The sequence below is a fragment of the Candoia aspera genome, chromosome 1 (genome assembly GCF_035149785.1).
Source record: "Candoia aspera isolate rCanAsp1 chromosome 1, rCanAsp1.hap2, whole genome shotgun sequence".
NCBI lineage: Eukaryota > Metazoa > Chordata > Lepidosauria > Squamata > Boidae > Candoia > Candoia aspera.
Window position 1 is genome coordinate 165,264,267 of NC_086153.1, and position 21,600 is coordinate 165,285,866.

Sequence of the window (21,600 nt, forward strand, 5' to 3'; positions counted from 1 at the left end):
AGAGGGCAGGGAATGTGCTTCCTGAGCAGAATGCCTAGGATTATTTTTAGGCCTGTTTCAATAAGGATTTCAGTCTGCCTTTGGTAGGAAATCCTCTTGGTCCTCTTAAGAAAGAGAAGCAGAACTACTCCAAGATATCAATTTCTTTTAATGCCATTCTTCATGGTAGCCTCTTGGACTTAGCTTTGTGGATTTGAAGTTGGGACAGAGAGATACAGTGGGCTCACCTGTACTGGTATGAGAGGTTCCACAAGGGTAATTGTGAGGCATTTGTGTTGTCTGCTAGGAGAGGTTATCTGGGGATTTGTAGTTAAGTAGTATACAGTGAGGTAAAAAGGCGTTCCGTGTAGTCATGCCGGCCGCATGACCACGGAAGTGTCTACGGACAAATGCCGGCTCTTCGGCTTTGAAACGGAGATGAGCACCGCCCCCTAGAGTCGGACACGACTAGACTTCATGTCAAGGGAAACCTTTACCTTTACCTTTACCTTTAAAAAGATGTAAAACACAGAATATTGCTGAAATATTCTGTGCTTTATTTCTTTCTACTTCATTGTAAGTTAAAATTGACACTAGGAAAGGACATATAGCTCAGCAATGGAAGTTCCAAAGATCAGCCTATGACATATTCAGTCCATCTAAATTAGTTTCAGGTGTTATAAGTAACTTTTGTTTTGATTATAGGAAGCTGTATGGTTCCTGTCCAATATTACTGCAGGAAATCAGCAACAAGTTCAAGCTGTAATTGATGCTGGACTTATCCCTATGATAATTCACCAGCTGGCTAAGGTCAGTCAAATGCCAGATTTCCCAATTTTTGTATGTTTTGTTAAGTTAACATAAGATGTTATGTTACGTTGCTAATGCAAATTATTTTTATATCATCTAGGGTGATTTTGGCACTCAGAAAGAAGCTGCCTGGGCAATTAGCAACTTAACAATAAGTGGTAGAAAAGATCAGGTGTGTGTATTTTATAAAATTCATGCAGAATTTTTAGAATTATTTATATGCAATCCCACAAATAATACTATATATCTTTTACTTTACTCAGGTTGAGTATCTTGTACAGCAGAATGTAATCCCACCATTCTGTAACTTGCTGTCAGTGAAAGATTCTCAAGTAGTGCAAGTGGTTCTGGATGGCCTGAAAAATATTCTAATAATGGCTGGTGATGAGGCAAGCACAATAGCAGAAATTATAGAAGAATGTGGAGGTAAGATTTCATTTGGTAAGATGGACTTTAACCCCCACCTTCAGTGGTGCTCTCACATCTGTCTTATATAATTGACTTATTGTGATATTTAACTGGTATTTTATTCTGGCACAAATATTGTGAGTGGAGAATAGAGATGGGTTTTTTTGTGTTAATTTGTTTTTTATTTGCATGTCATGGTTAGATCACTTTTTTCTGATGATGCTTGGATCCTCTAGAATAGAATGAAAATTCTTGGGGGATTGCTCAAATATCAGCGTGTCTGACATTTCTGTCAGTTCTTCATTGTTCTGTATGTTCTGCGGGTTCTTAAGATTCTTGATATTATTGTTACTGTAAAAAGTAGATCCTCATCCACTGGTTCTGTTACACCTCTCAGTTTAGAGTACGGCATCAATCCTGGTGATGACTAGGCTTGTAGCATTTTGCCCTTTCTGCAACATTCATGGATGGACCAATTTATGAGAACAGTATTTGGAAACATGATACAGAAATTTTGGCCTAACTTGGTTGGCCTGTGCTAGGTGGCCCTATGATATCCCACAGGATCCCAACTTGTTCTTCATGCCACAAGTTTGCATTTAAAAGCCAGCATACTATAAAGTGATCCTTTCCAAAGTGCTATGTATTGTGCAGAATACATAACCTTATCTTGATCGTATAATAAAGATAGAAATGTTACAGGGTTGGACCCAGAGAAAATGTGTGGGTGGTTGGCACACACACACACACTGTGCACTGATCCAGTGAACCCTAACTTTAATGGTGTCATTTTGAGGGAAAATTGAGAATTAATACTCTTGGGGGTGAAACATGAATGCCACCTTATCTTCTGATATACAGTATGAGCAAAAACAGCCTTATGCTTCTGTGGATCTAAGCCTAGTAAGAGTCCTGGAATGCTGCACTCCTAAATATGAACGAGGCAGCAAAACTAGATACTGTGCAAAGCTAACAGCAACCAGAAATGCCGAATTTCTCTTCTTTCCCTACTGTTCTTAACTTACTGCTTACGATGCAAGTGCATAGACCATGCTTCCACCAAAAATACTGAGGGGTAGGGAAGCATGTAACATGGGAATATTACTTCAATAGTTTTCATAGCTAGATATTGTAGACATTTGTTTGTTTGTTTGTTTGCCCACTTCCTTTATTTATAACTCACCGTTGTATCAGATTTAATGTGATTCATAGAACCTGCAGATCTTTCTGTATTTTTATTATTATAACTACTAGCTATATGACAGCCCTTCAAGATAAACCAGACTCAAAGATAAATGTCATGAATACTACAGCTACATTTATTATAGGGTTACAGCAACAGAATCTGACAACTCTGAAGGTGCCTCCCCACTCCCTGCTTTTAACCTAAAGAGAACTAGGGAGGGTCCAGTCTGAGACGTTTTATCAAATTCCATTCCTGCTTTGGATTCAGATTTCTCTTATCTGACCATTGCCTTGGCGGTTATTCTCACAGACCATTATGCTATATTTCTACTGCTTTTTAAAAGTGGATTTTATTCATTTGAGGTGTGATCCTAAACACTCTTCGTTCAGGGTCAGCCAACTTAATTTTATTGCTGAGTAAACACACGTATGATTGTGTTGTTAATCCAGGAAACTACTGAATGCATAAATCTCAGAGCATAATTCCTCATATTAGCCATATCAGTACAGCCCAATACCTAAATTTCATGATAAACTCTCCATAGAGTATTTTTGTTTTAAGTCTTCATAGAAGTTGAGATGTTAATGCTAGGGTTGAAAGGAGTGCTTTGAAATCCATGGGAGCATGTCTAGAACCCCTCTTTTAGAATCAAAACAGCCACATCTTTTTCTAGGCTTCCGTGGCTGTGTTGGAAGTTGCTGGCTGCACACACATGCAGAGACAGCTTATGAAGCAACCAGGTGAACTTGGAAAAAGATGTGGCTGCTTTAATAACTTGAAGAGGGGCCTCATACTCACTGCCTTTCAGTAGTGTCTGAAGGACGGTCAAAATGACAAAAGTTGTGTCATGCCATGAGCCCCACCCCTTCGTACATGTATCATGATGTTGCATGCACACACTAAAGGGGCGGCGCCTGCAGTGTGGCGCTGCTTTCATCATTTGACCAAAGCAGCAAGATCCTAAGGACATCCATGTTTGCATTCAGATTATTTGAACAGTCTTAGGTTATATGCCAAAATCAATGTCTTAAAAGATAGCAATTTGTAAAGCTAATTGTACTTTCATTTTCTTTGCCAGGTTTAGAAAAAATAGAAGCACTGCAACAACATGAGAATGAAGACATTTATAAACTAGCTTTTGAGATAATAGATCAGTATTTCTCTGGTGATGATGTAAGTACCTGTGACATTTCAGAATGTAGAAGTATTATAAAAAGTTTTGCATAAATATTCTGTGCCAAAGTCAAGGGCTTTGTAAAGCCTCTTCCTTTCACTCCCATTGAAGATACATTAACTTTCCATCCAGTGCATCATCAGGCTAGGGCAATCAGGCAGTCAGTGAACAAGTCATCTGGCCATCTGCAAAAGTAGAATATATGGCTGAAAACAGAAAATCCCAGCTGTTGCAAGCTGTGTGAGATGAGTGCTGCTTGCAAGTCAGATGCCTGTCCTCCTAGTGTCTTTCGAGGGACGCCTTTAAAATGTCTTAATGATACTATGGAACAGACGCATCAACTTGCACATGCACAGAGAATTTGTTGCTGCATGTTCTCCCTGTAATGCTGGAGGACCTCTTTCTCACTGGTGTGTGCATGTCTATTACTGGATGATAAATACTAGTTTGTGTCTTTATAGCACCCTAGCCTTCTTGCTAATGCATAGGGCAAGAATGTGTTCAATAGAAAATAGGGGGCTTTTTTTTAATGAAACATGTTTTACTCTTGTCTTTTCTATTTCTCAGTTTATCCATCGAAACAGTGTTGCTTCTTCCATACCTCTCACAGAACTACTTATTTAGCATAAGGGAAAACTGTCATTATAGCTTTCCCAAAGCTATGGTGACATTTCAACACTTAATGTGTTTATTCATTTGAAGACATATGTTGTGACTGTAGTACCCAGATCAGACTGAAGTTCAGCCAAATGTTAGATGAGCAAGTTTCCTACTTGTATAATGAAAAATAAAATTACTCCAGGCTGCACTTTCTTTGCAGATTGATGAGGACCCCAGCCTCATTCCTGAAGCAACACAAGGAGGTACTTACAATTTTGATCCAACAGCCAATCTTCAAACAAAAGAATTTAATTTTTAAGTTCAAGACAATGCAGCTTGTCTACTCTGCACCGGTAAAATATACAACCAGATGTCTACCATTGGAAAAACAGGCTCCAAGCACATGCCCCTTTGTCTGATGCTTCTAAAAGCAAGTTGTATATCAGTCACTTTGCAGTTGCCAAAAGTACCTGTCACATGGACTGTAAATGCATATGCATGATCTCATACACTGTTCAATTTTTTTAACAGTCTCTGCTACCTTTCCCCTGACTTTTTTTCCTTTTCCCCTGAGGCCACAAGCTGATAACTGCAGTCTACAGTTTAAAGAATATCTTTCTGTGGTGGAACATTGGCTTCCCACACAAGAATAGCTTTCTTTGGAAAATAGCGTGCTATGGATCAAGACTCTTTAGTATGATTTTGGAAGACTTCTGAGAGGCCCAGTCTATTTTAATTTTTTTGAGCCTCAACTGTTGTCCTCTACAAACATATTTTCATATATTTAATGTGGAAGAATAAATAAAGGAAAAGGAAGTCAAATTATTTTCATTGGTGAAACTGACATTTAAAAAAACTTCTTAAAAACTTGGTAATTAATTGGTTTAAAACAGACTACATATATCAGTAATTGTGTTCATTACTGCCTTAGAAGCTTGGGCTTGAAGAATGAACGTTGTATTTGGACTAATAAAAGGTGACCATTATACCTAAATTCTGAGAACAGCAAGCTGTACTTGACCACTCTTCAGCCTGTGTGTTCCTGCTTTTTTTTGAAATAATGAAATGCTGTGCATGGTATTTTACCTGAGCTACCACCTGTTATGGACTTGAACTTTTAGTTTTAAGCTGAAAGCAAGAGTCCAGCATTAAAGAAACAAAGCTATTCCAAATCAGCATTGGTTGACAAGAATCTTGCTTTCATCTTTCAGTAGTCAATATATTTTGGGTTTAAATTTATAACTGAATAATGTTGATTTATATTGGTTTAAACTGTGGAGCTTTCATGTTTACTGTAATTTAGTCTTAAACTATTTTTTTACTTACCAGTGCTTACGATGATGTGGTTGGCAACAAACTAGCAACTATTTTAGAAGCACCATAATAGCTTCTTTTTGGAGTATTGGAAGAGTTATAGAAAAATAGTCTATAAACTTATTCATATAGTTAAAATACATACTAGTTGTGTGAGGCTTTGTGGAAGCTGCTAATACTCAGCATAAGCATAAATGTGCAGCTCACAACGAATACATTGACTTGAGCTGGAAACTTGGGAGTAATGTGGAAACTATCCATCCTGGCTCTTCAGAGGATTTAGGATTGCTGTGGGTAAACATGACATTTAAACTGTGTAAGCTATCAGACAAACTGATATTGTTGCTGTTGTTCACTGGATGTACTTTCCTCCCAATGCCTTGATGTGAAGGGATACAAAACGTAAAAGTAATGTAGTTATTGGATGTGGGTTGTATTTACTGTGATGAAGATACGGACAGATTCCATGAAGAAAGCTTTGTTGATCAGCTGTTTTTCCACAATTAAGCGAGACATTGCAGGTGTTCATTCTTTTACTATATCTGCCAAGGTAGAGCCACTTTAAAGAGTGATCTTGTATCGCCAAGGATACAAGTATGTGTTTTAAAGTGCAAGATTTTTACTTGCTAGATAATCTGTTTTAATACAGTGTTTTGGCCTCTATTTATAGATTTTATAAATTTTAAAATCAATTTCTCTTTAAGGTGGCTCAGACTTTTCAACTCCTGTGCACATAAAATTGAGTTGAAGTTCATTGTGCCTTTTTCTTTACCCAGACATTAAGTTAATTTGGTAACTGTATCCTATTAACATTATAGTCTAAAATCCTGAAATTGTGCTGTTTTTGCTGAAAACTAAGTAAAAAGAAAATCAAAATTAGATTTTGTCAGTTTTGGGAACTTCAAAGCAGGTATGCAGTTAATAATGTGAACAAATCTCCCTCTTTGTAAACAGTATCCTATATGCCTATATTCTTTGTCTTAGATACTTCACTCAAAATAAGACTGATGATTTTTCACTACTGTGAAGAATGATTTTTTTCCTTGCACTCAGTGCATCAACTTAAGAGATAAACATAGGAAAATCAATTTAGAACAATAACTTGCCTTTCTCTCAGTTCATTATCACCTTATTAGCTCTTGACAGAGATTCAAGCATTTTGTATTTTATAAAAGGGATGAAGGCTTGGATTTAATTATCCTGCTGCACAAGAGCAGAAGTTACTTGAAACTGTGTTGAGAGAATTGCTGTTGTTTTTTCCCCCACCTGTTCTCTCCTCCCTCCTTCCATCTACAGTCCCCAGAAAGTGGTGCTCGAGGGGCAGGAGACCCTCCAAAGCTGCTTTTGATAGGAGATGTAGATAGTGGGAATTGGCAATACGATCTCTAACCCCATACGTGAGTTTCTTCCATTGATGCCATGGAATGGGGTCTTTATATTCAAGCTAAAGTATATTGCTGCACTTTTAAGTTTTCAGAAGTGTTTTAAAATTGCATTGTGTTTATTATTTTTTTAACTCTCAGTTAATAGAGTAAATTGTTCCTTCAAAAGAGGCATCTAAATGTGTTCTTAATTTTGTATATGGGCTTAGGTTTTATAACCAATAAAAAGCTGCTATCAAATATTATAAATATGTAAGATCTTATTTTGAAAACAGTGAAAATTCATCACTGTTTAGATCGTTGAAGGGTTCAATTTCTTTGATCATATTTGAGTTAGAAGATGCCTTCAGTGACCTAATATGACCTCTAAGTTTTTTTAAAAACAATAACTAGTAATTGAAGTGTATCACAATATAAAATGAGCATCAGTTTTGAATGTTCATCACATAGAAAGCTTCGTATTTGATCCAGATCTTTGCTCAGTGCCTTCTTAAGATTATGAGTCTGTTGATGGAAACAAAATATAATATGATGTGATGATGCTTATAAAACATACATTTTTAGATGCATTGTCAAATTACTTCAGCCTCAGGGTTGGTTTTACAACAAGATGACAATAGCAGATACATTTTCTTGAAATTTTACCTACATTAATATAATGTTGGTTTTGTTTTGCCCTACAAGTCTGTAAGTGATGGTAAGCTTTAAATTTAACTGAATTTACTCTCAGTGCTTTACATGAAGTGGAAGACAGAGAACCGTTGTCTAAACATCAGCTTTGCTTGAACAAAAATTATTAGAATAGCACTGTTGTAATCATAATGTTTAATAACGCTTGAACAATTGCAGAGATTTATATACCACCCTGCCTCAAGACTCTAGGTGGTTTAGGACATAAAACATACAATAAAAACAATCCCTGATAAAAATATGCTAATTAAAATAACCGTAATGTTAGATATAAATATGAAACCAATTGTCAAAAAGCTCAAGCACCCATCAGAGTAACTGCTTTACACGCTTTCCTAAAACTCAGAAGGCTGCTGACAGCAACCGAGAAGGCCTGCCTGCGGGCTCCTGTCTTCCTCACCTCACCTCACCTCACCTCACCTCACCTTGGAATGGGAACTTAGAACATTCTCTCCCAGGAAGACCACACCAGAGTGGCAGGTTCTATTCAGAAAAGATGGTCCTGAAAGTAAAAATTATTGAAGCCATGGAGGGCTGTATAGATTAATACCAGAAGTTTGACTTGAATTCAGAAACTTCTGGCAACCAGCATAGGGTCCACAAACAGGTATTATATTGCTGAAGGAATTTTCATCGATTAGTAAGTGGCCAGTTGCAGCCTCAGCGTGCATTGTAATAGTCTAATCTCAAAATGATTACAGAGTGCATTGTAGTAGTCTAGTCTCTGGAAAGATACAGTATCTGCAATGTTAAAGAGTGACAGCTTATTTCTAATAAGCCCATTGCCTTGGATTTTTAGGAAGTATTTTACTGGTGGTAAAGTTTGAACTGTTGGTTTCATGTGCCAGAGAGAAACTACAGTAGGGCCTTAGGCCTGCAGTGCATAAATGCTTGTGCCAGTGAAACAGTAATGATCTTTGTGTTGCCAAAAAACTCTGCTTCAGTTTCCTGCATGTTTGACACTTATAAAAGGAAGGGTTATCTCTGGAACATGTTAAAGAAATGGTGGAACAGTGATTTCGCTAATCCAGACTTCAGGGAGACTCCACTTGACCCAAGAGTGATGGGGAAATGGTAAAAGGCCTGCTGTCAATACTTTGGCTGATGTGGACATGCCAGGACCCGGTGGTGGTTGCCACAGGATTTTTTAAAATTAATTTTACTCTTAAAATGCATTATGGTTTTCTGCCAGAGAATGGTGTTTATTTCCATGCTGACTCAAGATTGAGTAGAGCCTTGTTTCCCAAAAGACCATTGAGAACAGAATTTAAAGCTATCTAGCCGCACCACAGGGCTGGAAAAAAGATAGGGAGGTTTATATATACTAAAAATACAACTGCTAAGAATACTCCCCTCAGTAGGAAAAGTGACAGAAACAGCCAAAGAATTCTTCCTCTAATGAACTGGTACCTTTTCCGGATTGATCGTTGAGTCAACGTTGGCTCCTCTTGATGCATTGACCATGGCTTTCTGATGAGAGAGGTGGGGAAGGGGAGGTTGTGGACCCAGCTTGGAAAGGGAGTGGCTGGTTCTCTTTATGGGGGGAATGTGTTTGATTTATATATGTTGTGAAGAGCCATATAAAAATAAAATGCAGTAAACCTGAAGGACAAGAATCTCCATAGGAAAAGGTGAAATCAGCATGATTGTTGATCTGACTGAGCTCTGTTGAAATCACTGCAAGATTCAGGACAAGTTTTCTTACATTTGCTCAAATTTTAAAATATGCTGGTATAAAGTATAAAGCAAAAATCACCTTCAAGTTGAGTTCATTTCCTGGTGACATACATGGATATATCTCATTAAATTTTCTTGGTGTGATAAGGAAAGGGTTTGTCATCGACACCTGGGTTTGGTTTGGTTTGGTTTATAGTCTAGCCCATTAAACTTCCTGTTTCAGCTCATTTAGAAATCTCTAAAAATCAGTAAGTATGAACTACTGTGGAAAGGAAGAAAGGACAACTTAATATAACAACAGACTAGACTGATGGCCTCTGAAACAAATTCTGTAGGTGCCTACTTTTCCCCCAGATAGAACAGTATAACAAGGCTTAGACCACAGCCTTAAATGTTCTCTTTATTAGCCCCCGCCCCCACCCCAGTGTTTTCACAACATTATCTTCTTAAACGGAAATTTTACTCTTTTTGAAAGTGATTCTCTATTTAAAACGGGCTAGAAACCAGGAGACTGAGAGTCCTAGTCCCGCCTCAGGCATGAGAGACGACTGGGTGACCTTGGGCCAGTCACTCTCTCAGCCCAACCTGCCTCACAGGGTTGTTGTTGTGGGGAAAATAGGAGGAGGAAGGAGTGTTAGGTATGTTCGCCACCTTGAGTTATTTAAAAAAATAATAAAGGTGGGATAAAAATAAATATATATAAATATATAAAACACATGAGAGGTAATAGACAAAACATGTTTAGCAGCAAATTGCTTTGTTTTGCTTGGGTCCTCTGGAGTATTGAGAAATGAGTAAAATGAAGAAGATGGGGCAAGAACGACAGGTCAGCAGCCTGCCTTTGGTGAGGGAGGGGGAGGGCTCCTTTTTTTAACTGATGTGATTTTTGAACTGCTAAACACTCCAGCTGTCCCAAAGAAAGTGGTATTTGCATTGGTGGACTTGAGTTTATACCTTGAGACGAAGACAAAATGTTAATGGAGTATCAAGTCTCTCTGAAAACATAATGGACAGTGACTCAGGTAGGCAGAGAACAGGAATAAAAATTATTTTTATGAGAAACACCTATGAAATTAATTTAATACAGGTGCATGAATAAAAAAGCCCCTTCAAGCCAAATAGTGTAGTGTTGTGAGTAGGTAAAACAAGAAAACCCTCAATATTGGGGTTAAAAAAAAACCTTTTTCAAGTGCTAAAAAAGTCATCTTGCTCTGGCAGTCGTTTCTACCCTGAACTGCTGAATCTGTTAGCTCAATCAGTTCATGAACAAAAGCCCAAATGAATGTCTGGGCAGTACCTTCACGAGTTGTGCAGGCAACACTGAGCCATGAGCTCCCTACTGTGCTGTCCAGGAACTGGAGAGCAGAAGGGGACAAGCAGGGCCAGCTGGTTGCAGCCAGGGGACTGCTCACTTAGCCTTCCTTTTCGCTCATTACTCAACCAGCAACTTCTTTTGCACAATGGGGGGACCAAAATTTTAGATTAAAACAGCAACAAAAACTATAGCAGACATTCTGCAGGATCTCATAGAAGAACAGAAAGCTCTTCTGATACTTGATTATGAGGTTTTGGCTGTCAAGTTTTAAATAAAACATATTTTTCAAAAGTGAGGCCAGCTGCTCTGAACAGAGAGACAGCAGCTGTGCTGGCAATAAGAAGGCATCCCCTCGGATTGCCTGTTGTTCTTTTTTAGCTGAGTGAGCCCGATCCCCACCATGGTGAGAAGGGAGAGGCACAGCTGTCACCCCTCACACTCCCTTAACCTTCTCTCTGATTGGTACAAGGAGGATTGGGCCAACCAAAGATGCTGCTGCCACTTTTGCTCCCTTGCTTCCTCCCCTCCCTTTGAGGGGCTTTAGTTTGTCCTCTTGACTTGGGCAAAGTGTTGGGCAGAGACTCTTGGGCCGGGCAGTAGCTTCCAGGGAAGCTGAGACCCTCACCTGGTTTTCTGGACAACACTGTTAGGTGGAAGAGGCCTTTCAAGCCTGGTCTCTGCCACCCTGCTGCTCAGGCAAGATGTCACTTTTGCTCATTTGATACGCAGCCACTTCTTCCCATGTGCGCATGTCTGTTCTCTCTCCAAATGCTGCTGTGGTCCTATAGCCTGGGCCCAAGTCCTCCCTGCTGGGTCTCTGAATGAGCTGGCAGAAGGCAACTGCCCCGGGACTGGCTGGGGCATTTTGCTGTACAGTGTTTGTTTATATGTTGGCTTTCAGTTTTAAGCTTCCGAGAGTCATTTCGGAGCCCAATTCACCCAGGCCCACAAGACAAGACATGATAAGCTGCCTCTGCTTCCTTGATAGGGTTGGGCTGGCAGGCAATGAGGAAGAAGGCTTCGCTCTGGAAGATACAGTGCTGAGGGCTCCCTGACTGCAACAAAGTCAGAGATATTTGGAATTTCTTGAAGTACCATATTCCAAAAAAGACGTGAAAAGATGAATAAATAACCCGAAAAGCTAGAAGGTGGAGGGATGCTGGATATGGATAAACATTCTAGGTAGATCTATTTGAAAGTAAGGCTCGCTAGTTGGACTGACACTGTTGTGTGAGGATGATGTCATGAGCACTGATGGTGAGCAGGAGGGGGCCCCTATCCAGGGGGAAAAGCATATGTAATTTAGAGGCTTTGAACTTTCCTTCGAAGAAACTCAGAGCAGACCCACCTTGATTTCTGGGTTTATCTGTGAGGGTTTCCCACGGCTTTTCAGTTTGGCAGGATTTTCTGTCTAGTAGAGTAGGACAATAAACACTAGAGAGACAAGCTACCATCTCAGCATGGTTCTTCACTTTAAGATAGGATAGATACAGTCAACTGAAATATGGGGAGAGAGAGAAAAGCAGGAGGGAATCCCTTAGTTGCAGTGCATTCTCTCTCAGACAAAATGCAGCCTTGCATACCGAGACCAAATGTTCTACATCATCGATAGATTCTACATTTAGTCCATAAACTTTCCTTTGGGACTGATTTCAGCTCGTTGCAAATCTCATGACTTAGTTTCTAGACTTTTTGCAGCATCTTGGAGTTCTGAAGAACAGAAAAGCTTGCACAGCTTTTGAAGTTATTTTTCTTAATCCTAATAAAGCTGTATCTAAGGAGTCTGGATTGGTTTTTTCCCCCATGGATCAACACAGTTGTAGTTGCTTTTGAAGTAATAATTCTTATTTTCAGACCAAATTTCCTTTGTTTTCAAGTGGATGTTGATCCAAATCAACTGGGTACTACCTACTTATTCCCAACTGTAGGCACCAAAAGGAGGACTGCAATTCACTTTTACATCTGCCATCCCTTTCCTGACAACCCATAGCCCCTTTCCTCAAAGAAGGAAAAGCCTTGTCTTGGGGGGGCTGGTGAGGAAGGGGAGCCATGACATTGTACCCTAGCAACATGAGTTTATGGTCCCCCTTTTACACTGCCTCTGCTGCTGCAAGAGAGTTTATCTCAGAAATCCAGGCCTACACAGAAAGCACCTGAGCTGTCACTGCTGAACACCCACATGGGGAGAAACCATGTACTCCCATCATTCTCTGTGGGAAGGAAACCCAAACCCTGCAGTTTAATGTAAACAAATGGTGCTGACTTAGTTCAGTGAGTTTTATAATACAAAGTTTAAAAAAAAAGGGGGGGGGTGTCTTCTGTGTCTCTTGTGCTATCACCGAATGGTAGAAAATTTTACAGGCAACTGTTAAAAAATAGCAAATTGGACTACATTTAAAATACCTTTGGTGTTCCATGCCAGTATGGCATGGTCCTTGGTTGTTAACACTAAGCACTAATGACTGAGGCCAATATCCTACTTTTGCAACCATCTTGAGATCCCCTACAATATGCAAGAGACCCTTCCTTTAGAAAGCAGAATATATAGAGTCCAAGTTACCTGGTTCTCAGGAAAAATGCCATACACATAGAATTCTAAGAGGCCTTGCAGAAGCATCACGTTTCGTTGCCTTGATTTTTGCAGCAAAACTCATGGGAGATGATGAACCCTTCACTATTGTGCTACTTTGAAGACCATGCCATTTCCTAGATTGACAATGGCAGGCAGCATAGTCCTTCCAGAGGCAGCTCTCCAGAGGTATGAAAGGAACAAGAATTTTTCCAGCCAGATAGCTCTCATCTGCTGTGATTGCTTCACCCAGTGGATCTTCTAATTAAATCTACTTTTTATATATTTGGAGTCAGTCTGTCTAGCTAGCTATCTGGAAAGTAGCTTATATGACAGGTTCATATGCTTTACCAGGTTGATTGTAACTTTAGACTCTGTCAGATTCCTCTTGTAATCTGGTTGCTATTTGGTTCTCCTCACATTTTAAGTATTATGCATCTGATCTCCTGGCATTCAAACAGAAATAAATTCAAAAGCATTCTTTGTCCATTTCCTCCTCCAGGTGGTTGAATTAATCCATTTTTATGTGGAACTATACAGAACTCCATACATCCTGCTTTTGACTCTATCCTTATTCTTAATCACTGATCATCCCACTGATCACAACCCGTGTTGAAATATCTTCCTGATTTTTTTCTGCCTTTGTTCTAGAACTTTTTAAAAAATTCTATCCATAATATGTGTGAGAGAATTTTCATACAATGACCCAAAAGAATAATGATGTGTAAGCAACCGTGTTTGCCAACATTTATTATTTCTGGTTTTATCTCAAGTATAGCTTTACACTTTTTTTTAAAGTACCAGAAGCATTTAAAAAAATTATCAGGATTCTGATACTACCATGGGCCGAATCAAATTGTTGAAATCCCAACCCACATCTGTTGTAATGTAGACAAGAAAAACGTTGCCTTTTCCACTCCTTTCTTACATTCTTTTCTGTTTCGATATTTACTGAGCTGCTGTGTTACTGTAGTTAAATTAGTGGTCTAAGACTGGGGAGACCCAGATTAAGTCCCCCCTGAGCCACAGCAGTTTATGGGTTGATTTTGGATTAGTAATTCTCTTGTAGCCTCACCCACCTAATAGTGTTGCTATGGTAGGACAAATTGGATGTAGCAGCTTGAACTCCTAGAGGAAAAATGGTGTATAAATCTAACAAACAAATCAATATTATAATTATTAGTAACTATAGGTGACAGGTTAACACCTTCTGCCACTTTCTGAAGGGAAGCAATGTAGCAAAGCAGATGCACAGCGGCTATACTCTGATCCCACTATTACCTCAAATGAGATTCTGTTCTGTTTTTCTGGGTTGCCCTTTACTTGTATTCTCATTTATGCTATCATTAAACAGAAAGGTTATAGGTAAGTTTTAAAAAACAAAATACAGTTTGGTATAATACACTTCTGTGATAACAGTTTCTCATACTATTGATTTCAAGATGATGATACCCAAAAATGTGGTGCTAATTTCAAATAAAAAATACGAAACAAGACATGGGTTTTAATTGTGAAGAAATCAGTTGCACATTCATTGTTCATGTCCCCTGCACATTTCTACTGATGCTGTTAGAATTTGAATGGCATCTTCCTCCAAAACCGTAAGATGTATATCACAAAAGTTTACAACAGCTAAATGACTGGGTGATGTCTTGCTGAACTGTTAAAAAATCAATACACTTGAAAATCAATAGATGTACAGTATTTCAAGAGTAAGTTTTGAGGAGGCAATAAACCTGTATGGACTTAGTTATTACGTCACTTGTCAAAAACTTACCAGGCTTGTTAATTCTTGAACAAGGGAGTCAGATTTATTTGATTTGATTTCTATAGCCACCCATCTCAACAAGTGACTCTGGGCGATGTACAGTCATAAGAACATAACACAATTAAAACAATACAAAATAAGTATATATGGTCGCTGAGTAAAACTATTGCCACAGATGTTCATATAGCCAAGAAAGGGGATCCTAGGCCCAGGCACATAACCAGGGCTTCATGGCCTTACAAAGGGCCAACAGGGTTGGGGACATAGTAATCTCTGGAGGGAGAGTGTTCCAGAGGGCAGGGGCTACGGCAGAGAAGGCACGTCTCCTAGTACCTGCTAGCTGACATTCCTTGGTGGACGGGACCAGTAACATGCCCAACCTGCCGGACTGAATCGAATGGGTAGAAACAACTGGGAGAAGACAGTCCCTTAGGTAACCCGGACCAAGCTGTGCTTTAAAGGTAACAACCAGCACCTTGAATTGCACCCAGAAGCACACCAGCAACCAACGCAGCCCCCAAAGCAGTGGCGTTACATGTGCCGAATATCCAACACCATGCAGCCTGGTATTTCCTGTTATTAATAACAGATAATTCTCAGAATTCTAACAAGATTGGCTTTAATGGGGAGGAGGATATTAAAAATCTGAAAATGAAGCAACAAATATGTCATGGGTTGACAATATTTTCAAATTCTGGGCATCATTCTCTCCCACCAAAGTTTCCTTTAGTCTAATGAAATTTTGAGAATCTCACACTTAAGATTTTGTGCAGAAACGTTCTCATGATATTTCACACAAGATTGCCATATCTTATAAAATTTGACAATCAGGCAATGTTTTGGCCATTTTTAATTTTTAAAAGGTTTTAAAATTTAATTTGTGGGGAAGCAGGTGCCATGGAAGATAATACGCACCCTGGCAATCATAGGAGTCCTGGTGCAGAATTCTGGTATATCTGTCCTTAACCATGGTCTATGGAACATTCGGTCAAGAGGCCCATTTCTATAGCTCTAAAGTGCACACTAAAACTTAGTGCAGTGGTGGTGTCACTTTCAAATGAATTTGATTACTTTTAGGTGTCTTCCAAACATGTTTATTTGTTCAGTCGCTTCCAACTCTTTGTGACTTCATGGACCAGCCCACGCCAGAGCTTCCTGTTGGTTGTCACCACCCCCAGCTCCCCCAGGGACGAGTCCATCGCCTCTAGAATATCATCTATCCACCTTGCCCTTCGTCAGCCCCTCTTCCTTTTGCCTCCCTAGCATCAGCATCTTCTCCAGGGTGTCCTGTCTTCTCATTATGTGGCCAAAGTATTTCAGTTTTGCCTTTAATACCATTCCCTCAAGTGAGCAGTCTGGCTTTATTTCCTGGAGTATCGACTGGTTTGATCTTCTTGCAGTCCAAGGCACTCTCAGAATTTTCCTCCAACACCACAGTTCAAAAGCATCTCTCTTCCTTCTCTCAGCCTTCCTTATGGTCCAGCTCTCGCAGCCATATGTTACTACGGGGAACACCATTGCTTTAACTATGCAGACCTTTGTTGTGAGTGTGATGTCTCTGCTCTTAACTATTTTATCGAGATTGGTCATTGCTCTTCTCCCAAGGATTAAGCGTCTTCTGATTTCCTGACTGCAGTCAGCATCTGCAGTAATCTTCGCACAGTCTTTCACTGCCTCTACGTTTTCTCCCTCTATTTGCCAGTTATCAATCAAGCTGGTTGCCATAATCTTGGTTTTTTTGAGGTTTAGCTGCAAGCCAGCTTTTGCACTTTCTTCTTTCACCTTCATCATAAGGCTCCTCAGTTCCTCTTCACTTTCAGCCATCGAAGTGGTATCATCTGCATATCTGAGATTGTTAATGTTTCTTCCAGCGATTTTAACTCATTTGAGTTAATTACCTTGCACATTTATTTATTCAAATAAATATGTTTTGTGTGTGGGTGCAAATGATGTATGTTTCTAATTCCTCTATTTTTCTTGCAGACACTTGGTACACATTTTGTTGGTTGTTAGTGAAATATACAGTGAATGAATGCTCTTTTTTCCAGAGTGGCTTTTGAGAAGCCCCAACTAAAATAATAGTAACTGGCTGTATCTATGAATCTATTTAGATTTTTGAATGTGATATGGATAATTATCTCTGGATTGCTATCCATGGAGACTTGGTCAGCACTCAGGAAATGCATTATGAACTACCAAAGAGCAAAATGTGCAAATGAGCAGGGCACTGTAATTCCTCGGTATAGGGACTTGAACTGCAACCATTGTAAGTAAATTGAGAACAGGAGGCAGCTCTTCCCTTGCACTCCCTTGTTTTTTTCTCTATCTGCTCCACTGTCCTTGTACCTGCTGAGCCTTTTGCTCAGAAGATAGTACTAGTTCCATCCTTCATGTTCCACAATGTACTCTTCTTTCAGAGTAAAGGTCTCTTGTAGAATTAATAGCAGCTTTTGGAGGGAGAATCATTTAGGAAATTATGGTATGGGATAGAAGGTTAATAGCTACTTCATGCAACATCAGTATTTTAATCAGATTTGAAGTGCCACCCTGGACAATTGGATTAAAGCAAAACCAGAAGTAGCTGGAGATACCACTGAGGTTCTACTGACATACATTTGCCCTTTTCATATATATTTTATATTTATCTATTATTTATGTAGTTGTCCATTTACCCAAGGAACTGCAGGTAGCAAATATAAATATGCTTCATTACTTTTCTTATGAGAAAACCAATGCTGTGTGGGGGTTAAAGCGCTGGAGTGGGAGTGTGGAGACCAGGTTCTGCTTCTCTTGTAGGGGCAGAAGACAAGTGGGCTTCCTTTCACAGCCCTCTTGGCTCTAATCAGTATCAGGCTCTGCCACAAGCTAGCTGGAAAACAAAAGCACCTCATCATGCATCGATCGATCGATAGATAGATAGATAGATAGATAGATAATAAATCTATCTATCTATCTATCTATCTATCTATCTATCTATCAAATTTATCACTGCCCATCTCCCAAAAGGGACTCTGGGCGGTTTATAAAAAAAGCTTTACCGTGTGAACTAGCAAGCACTGTGCAAAAGCAAGTGGACCAGGGAACTAATTGGGTCAAATGCTAAGAACAACATCATTCCTCTGATGAACACTGGAAAATGCAGGGTGAAGAATTTAGTCATTCTTTAGCACTCGTTTCCCCACCTATCCCTTCTAATTCACGCACAAGATCTATTCTGCAAGTTGTCTTTCTGCTTCCTATTTCCAGAGTTCCATTTAGTATTGTCATCTCCGTTATTTCCAGAATAATTTCCTGGGTAGATTCTCTATCTTTGTAAAAACATGAGCTGCAGAAAACAGTTCAGGGTCTTCAGAGATGTGCAAACTTTTGTTTGCAGACAACTACAGTAAATATGTATTTTAAGATCATAACTAAATGTGTGTTTTAAATGCACTCTCACTGATTTGTTCAGTAGCAGTGCCAACATTCTTTGGTGCCAGATATGGTGCATGTGGTAACACAATGTCCTTTTTGAAAAAGGGTATGTGTTACCCCGAGAATAATTCTCAGGCTGGATGAGTCAATGTGGAGTGCTTGGTGCTCCCTGAGCTTGGTTGTTTGCTTGCAAACATTTCATTACCCAACCAGGTAACACCATCAGTGTGGCGGTTTGCTGCCTGTTTATTTATATGCAGTAGCTTGTACACCTCCACCAACACTGGCAGGGCAAGCCACTGTATATAAACAGGGAGCGAATCCCACACTCACTCGCACTGGTGATGGTACCTAGGCAGGTAACGAAACATCTGCAAGGCAAGAGCCAAGCTCAGAGAGCACCAAGGACTCCACAGTCCAACCCTCAGCTACAGATGTTCTCTTCGACAGTATGGGATGAATCAGTTGCTCTGTGGTGCGGACACCACGTTCAGCATAAGAACAGTTGTGCTGGATCCCCTAATGGCCAGAGGCTTATGAGAATCCAAAAGCAGAACCGAATGAGGTAGCAGTGATGTTTTTTTCTGCCATCTAATACAGTGGTTCTAGTTCCACCATACACTGTAATTAAGCCTCCACAGACTCTTTAGCAAGGGACGTGGTGGCGCTGCAGGTTAAACCGCTGAGCTGCTGAGCTTGCCGATCGGAAGGTCGGCGGCTCGAATCCGCGCGACGGGGTGAGCTCCCGTTGCTAGCCCCAGCTCCTGCCAACCTAGCAGTTCGAAAACATACCTAGATTAATAGGTACCGCTTCAGCGGGCAGGTAACGGTGTTCCGTTTAGTCATGCCGGCCACATGACCATGGAAGTGTCTACGGACAAACGCCAGCTCTTCGGCTTTGAAACGGAGATGAGCACCGCCCCCTAGAGTCAGACACGACTGGACTTCATGTCAAGGGAAACCTTTACCTTTACCTTTACCTTAGACTCTTTAGCTAATGCAGCACCCAAAGTTAATCTCTCTGTTTTCTGTTACAGAACCTGAAATGTTTCTCTCCTTTTCCATCATCTGCTCCTCATGGCTGGATACCGATCTACAGTCGGCAACAGACAGTTCTTATCTCTTAAACTATTAGGGCCACTTCGTTCTCAGCATGTTTTCAGCCATGGATCCAACCTGTTGCAAAAGCAAGGCTGTGAAAAGAACAAAGTTGGGGAAGGATAGTCAAAATCTCCTGAAGTAAAGGGCAGCAGACATACGCACAAATGCACGCGTGGAATTTAGAAATAGCCCAGCCAACTCCAGCTCAGGAATTCAATCAGCAGACTGAAGCACAGTGCGGAAATAGAGACCAGTCTGGCATCTCTGCTAGTGGATAACCAGGTCCCGCTAAAGTGCAAACGACTGCTACCTGCTCTCAGTGGGACTGATCAGCAGAATTAATAGGGGCGACTGTGACTGCCGCTCTCTGCAAATAGAACTCAGTAGGCCTGTGCTCTGGCGCAGCATCATCCTTGTTTTTATGGAGTCAAGGCAGGATATAAACAGAATGTGTTGTGACTTAACTAAAGGCGACTACAGAGACAGGAAGCAGACCAGAATGTCTAAAGTAGTTTTCTCTACCTAAGCTTCCAGATCAGAGCTCCAAAATCTGGACAGTCCCAAGATGTCAAGAAAGAGTTTTTGCTATTTCTCTTCTGCCTTCTATTGGCCATCTGGAGTTTTGCAGCCTAGACCTGGTAGCTATATTTAGCTGAAGAATGCAAACTATAGCTATATTACAATTATTTTTGGTTCTTAGATCTGATTTTTAAAATGCTACAAAAAAAGGAAGAGCCTCGTGTGGCGCAGGGTGGCAGGTGGCAGTATTGTAGCCAAAACTCTCGCCACGACCCAAGTTTGATCCCAGCGGAAGCTGGATTCTCTGTTGGGTAGCCGGCTCAGGTCGACTCAGCCTCCCATCCTTCCGAGGTCAATAAAATGAGCCCCCAGCTTGCTGGGGAAGGTGACAACTGGGGAAGGCAATGGCAAACCACCCCGCTATAGTCTGCCAAGAAAACATCGCAAAAGCGGCATCCCTCCAAAGGGTCAGACATGACTCAGTGCTTGCACAGGGGACCTTTCACACAACAAAAAGACATTTAATAAAGCGATTGCAATATTTGACTTCAAGAAGTCACAATACAGTAATTCTCTAAACTAATAAGCTAGTTGCTAACAAACCAATGATCATCACTGGATCTCTCTATTTTAACCCTGTCTCTGCTTCTCAACCTCGAGGTGGGAAGCCAATTCTGCTAGCGCCTGTAAGTGAAATCAACTCTCTTCCCCAGCCCAAGGATGGGAGGGTGATACTCTTGTGCCTGTCTTACCAAACAATTTAATATGACAGGGGCCAGCTAGATCTGGCCATGGCATGATTACCACACTGGAGATGGCTGTGGTGGGGAAACAAGAAAGTACCACTGCAAGGGACCAACCAATGCCTTGGGCAGGCATCAGTGGTGGCAGCTTCAGAGTGGTATAGCTGGATCGGTCAAGGGAGTACAGAAACAATTTCCTGAACTGGGCCAGTTGCTTAACATGATTGCTTAAGGTATCTGGAAATGCACGGGGGTGGGGGTGGGGCGGCGGCAGAAAGTAAAACCTTAAAAGGCAGCAAGAAAGTAATTATTGCAAACCCAGCAGAAGATCAGAGAAAAGAAAGAAATGTAAAAACAGATCTTGCTATGCAGACTTCTCAAAAATCCCTGGGTGTTTCATTTTTCTACAGTGAAATAATGGCAAGACTTAATTTCCTACAATTAGATCAAGGAAGTGAATAAAGTCCCTTATTCTTTGTCAGACCATTTTTTAAATCAGTTAAACATTATAAAACAATAAAGCAATCTAAACACAATATTAAACAATGCTAAGAGCAATATAAAAACAATAAAAGGCCAAGATAGAGAATGGCATCACAAGGAGAAATAAAATATATGTGATACGCAATCTCTGTAATAAAATAGCAACAAAATAGTTAGGTTCCAAAACTTCAAATGGTGTGTGTGAGTATATGTGTGTGTGTATAATTAAAACTTTTAAGAACAATAAGGACTACAGCAAACTAAATTAGAACAGAAAAAGTGAAAAAGAAATAACATAAAAAGCTAAAAGTGCAGTAAGAAATGAAAACAGAAGAAAATAAAGCAAGATATAAAGAAAAATATAAAGACATAAAGAAGTGGCTTCTGATATTCTTCACAGCATTTATAAGTACAATTATATTTTAACCCCTCTCTCTAAAGTTACATCATGGCTCTCTTCTTTCTATA

General features: G+C 40.1%; 2 protein-coding genes across 2 annotated transcripts in view; both read left to right on the forward strand.

The window, feature by feature from the left end:
• Positions 1–7,102, forward strand: part of KPNA3 (karyopherin subunit alpha 3) — a 40,204-nt gene extending 33,102 nt beyond the window's left edge. Inside the window, exons 13-17 of the mRNA XM_063317775.1 lie at positions 685–789; positions 890–961; positions 1,053–1,215; positions 3,462–3,556; positions 4,378–7,102. Of these exons, the coding sequence (XP_063173845.1) occupies positions 685–789; positions 890–961; positions 1,053–1,215; positions 3,462–3,556; positions 4,378–4,476 (534 nt within the window). The 3' untranslated portion in view covers positions 4,477–7,102. The remainder of the gene's footprint in view (positions 1–684; positions 790–889; positions 962–1,052; positions 1,216–3,461; positions 3,557–4,377) is intronic.
• A 2,908-nt stretch (positions 7,103–10,010) lies between these two features.
• On the forward strand, positions 10,011–17,146 carry EBPL (EBP like). The gene is given in 6 exon segments (XM_063302271.1): positions 10,011–10,064; positions 11,681–11,792; positions 14,310–14,470; positions 16,856–16,862; positions 16,921–16,980; positions 16,983–17,146. Coding segments are annotated over 6 exon segments (558 nt in total).
• The last annotated feature ends 4,454 nt before the right edge of the window (positions 17,147–21,600 follow it).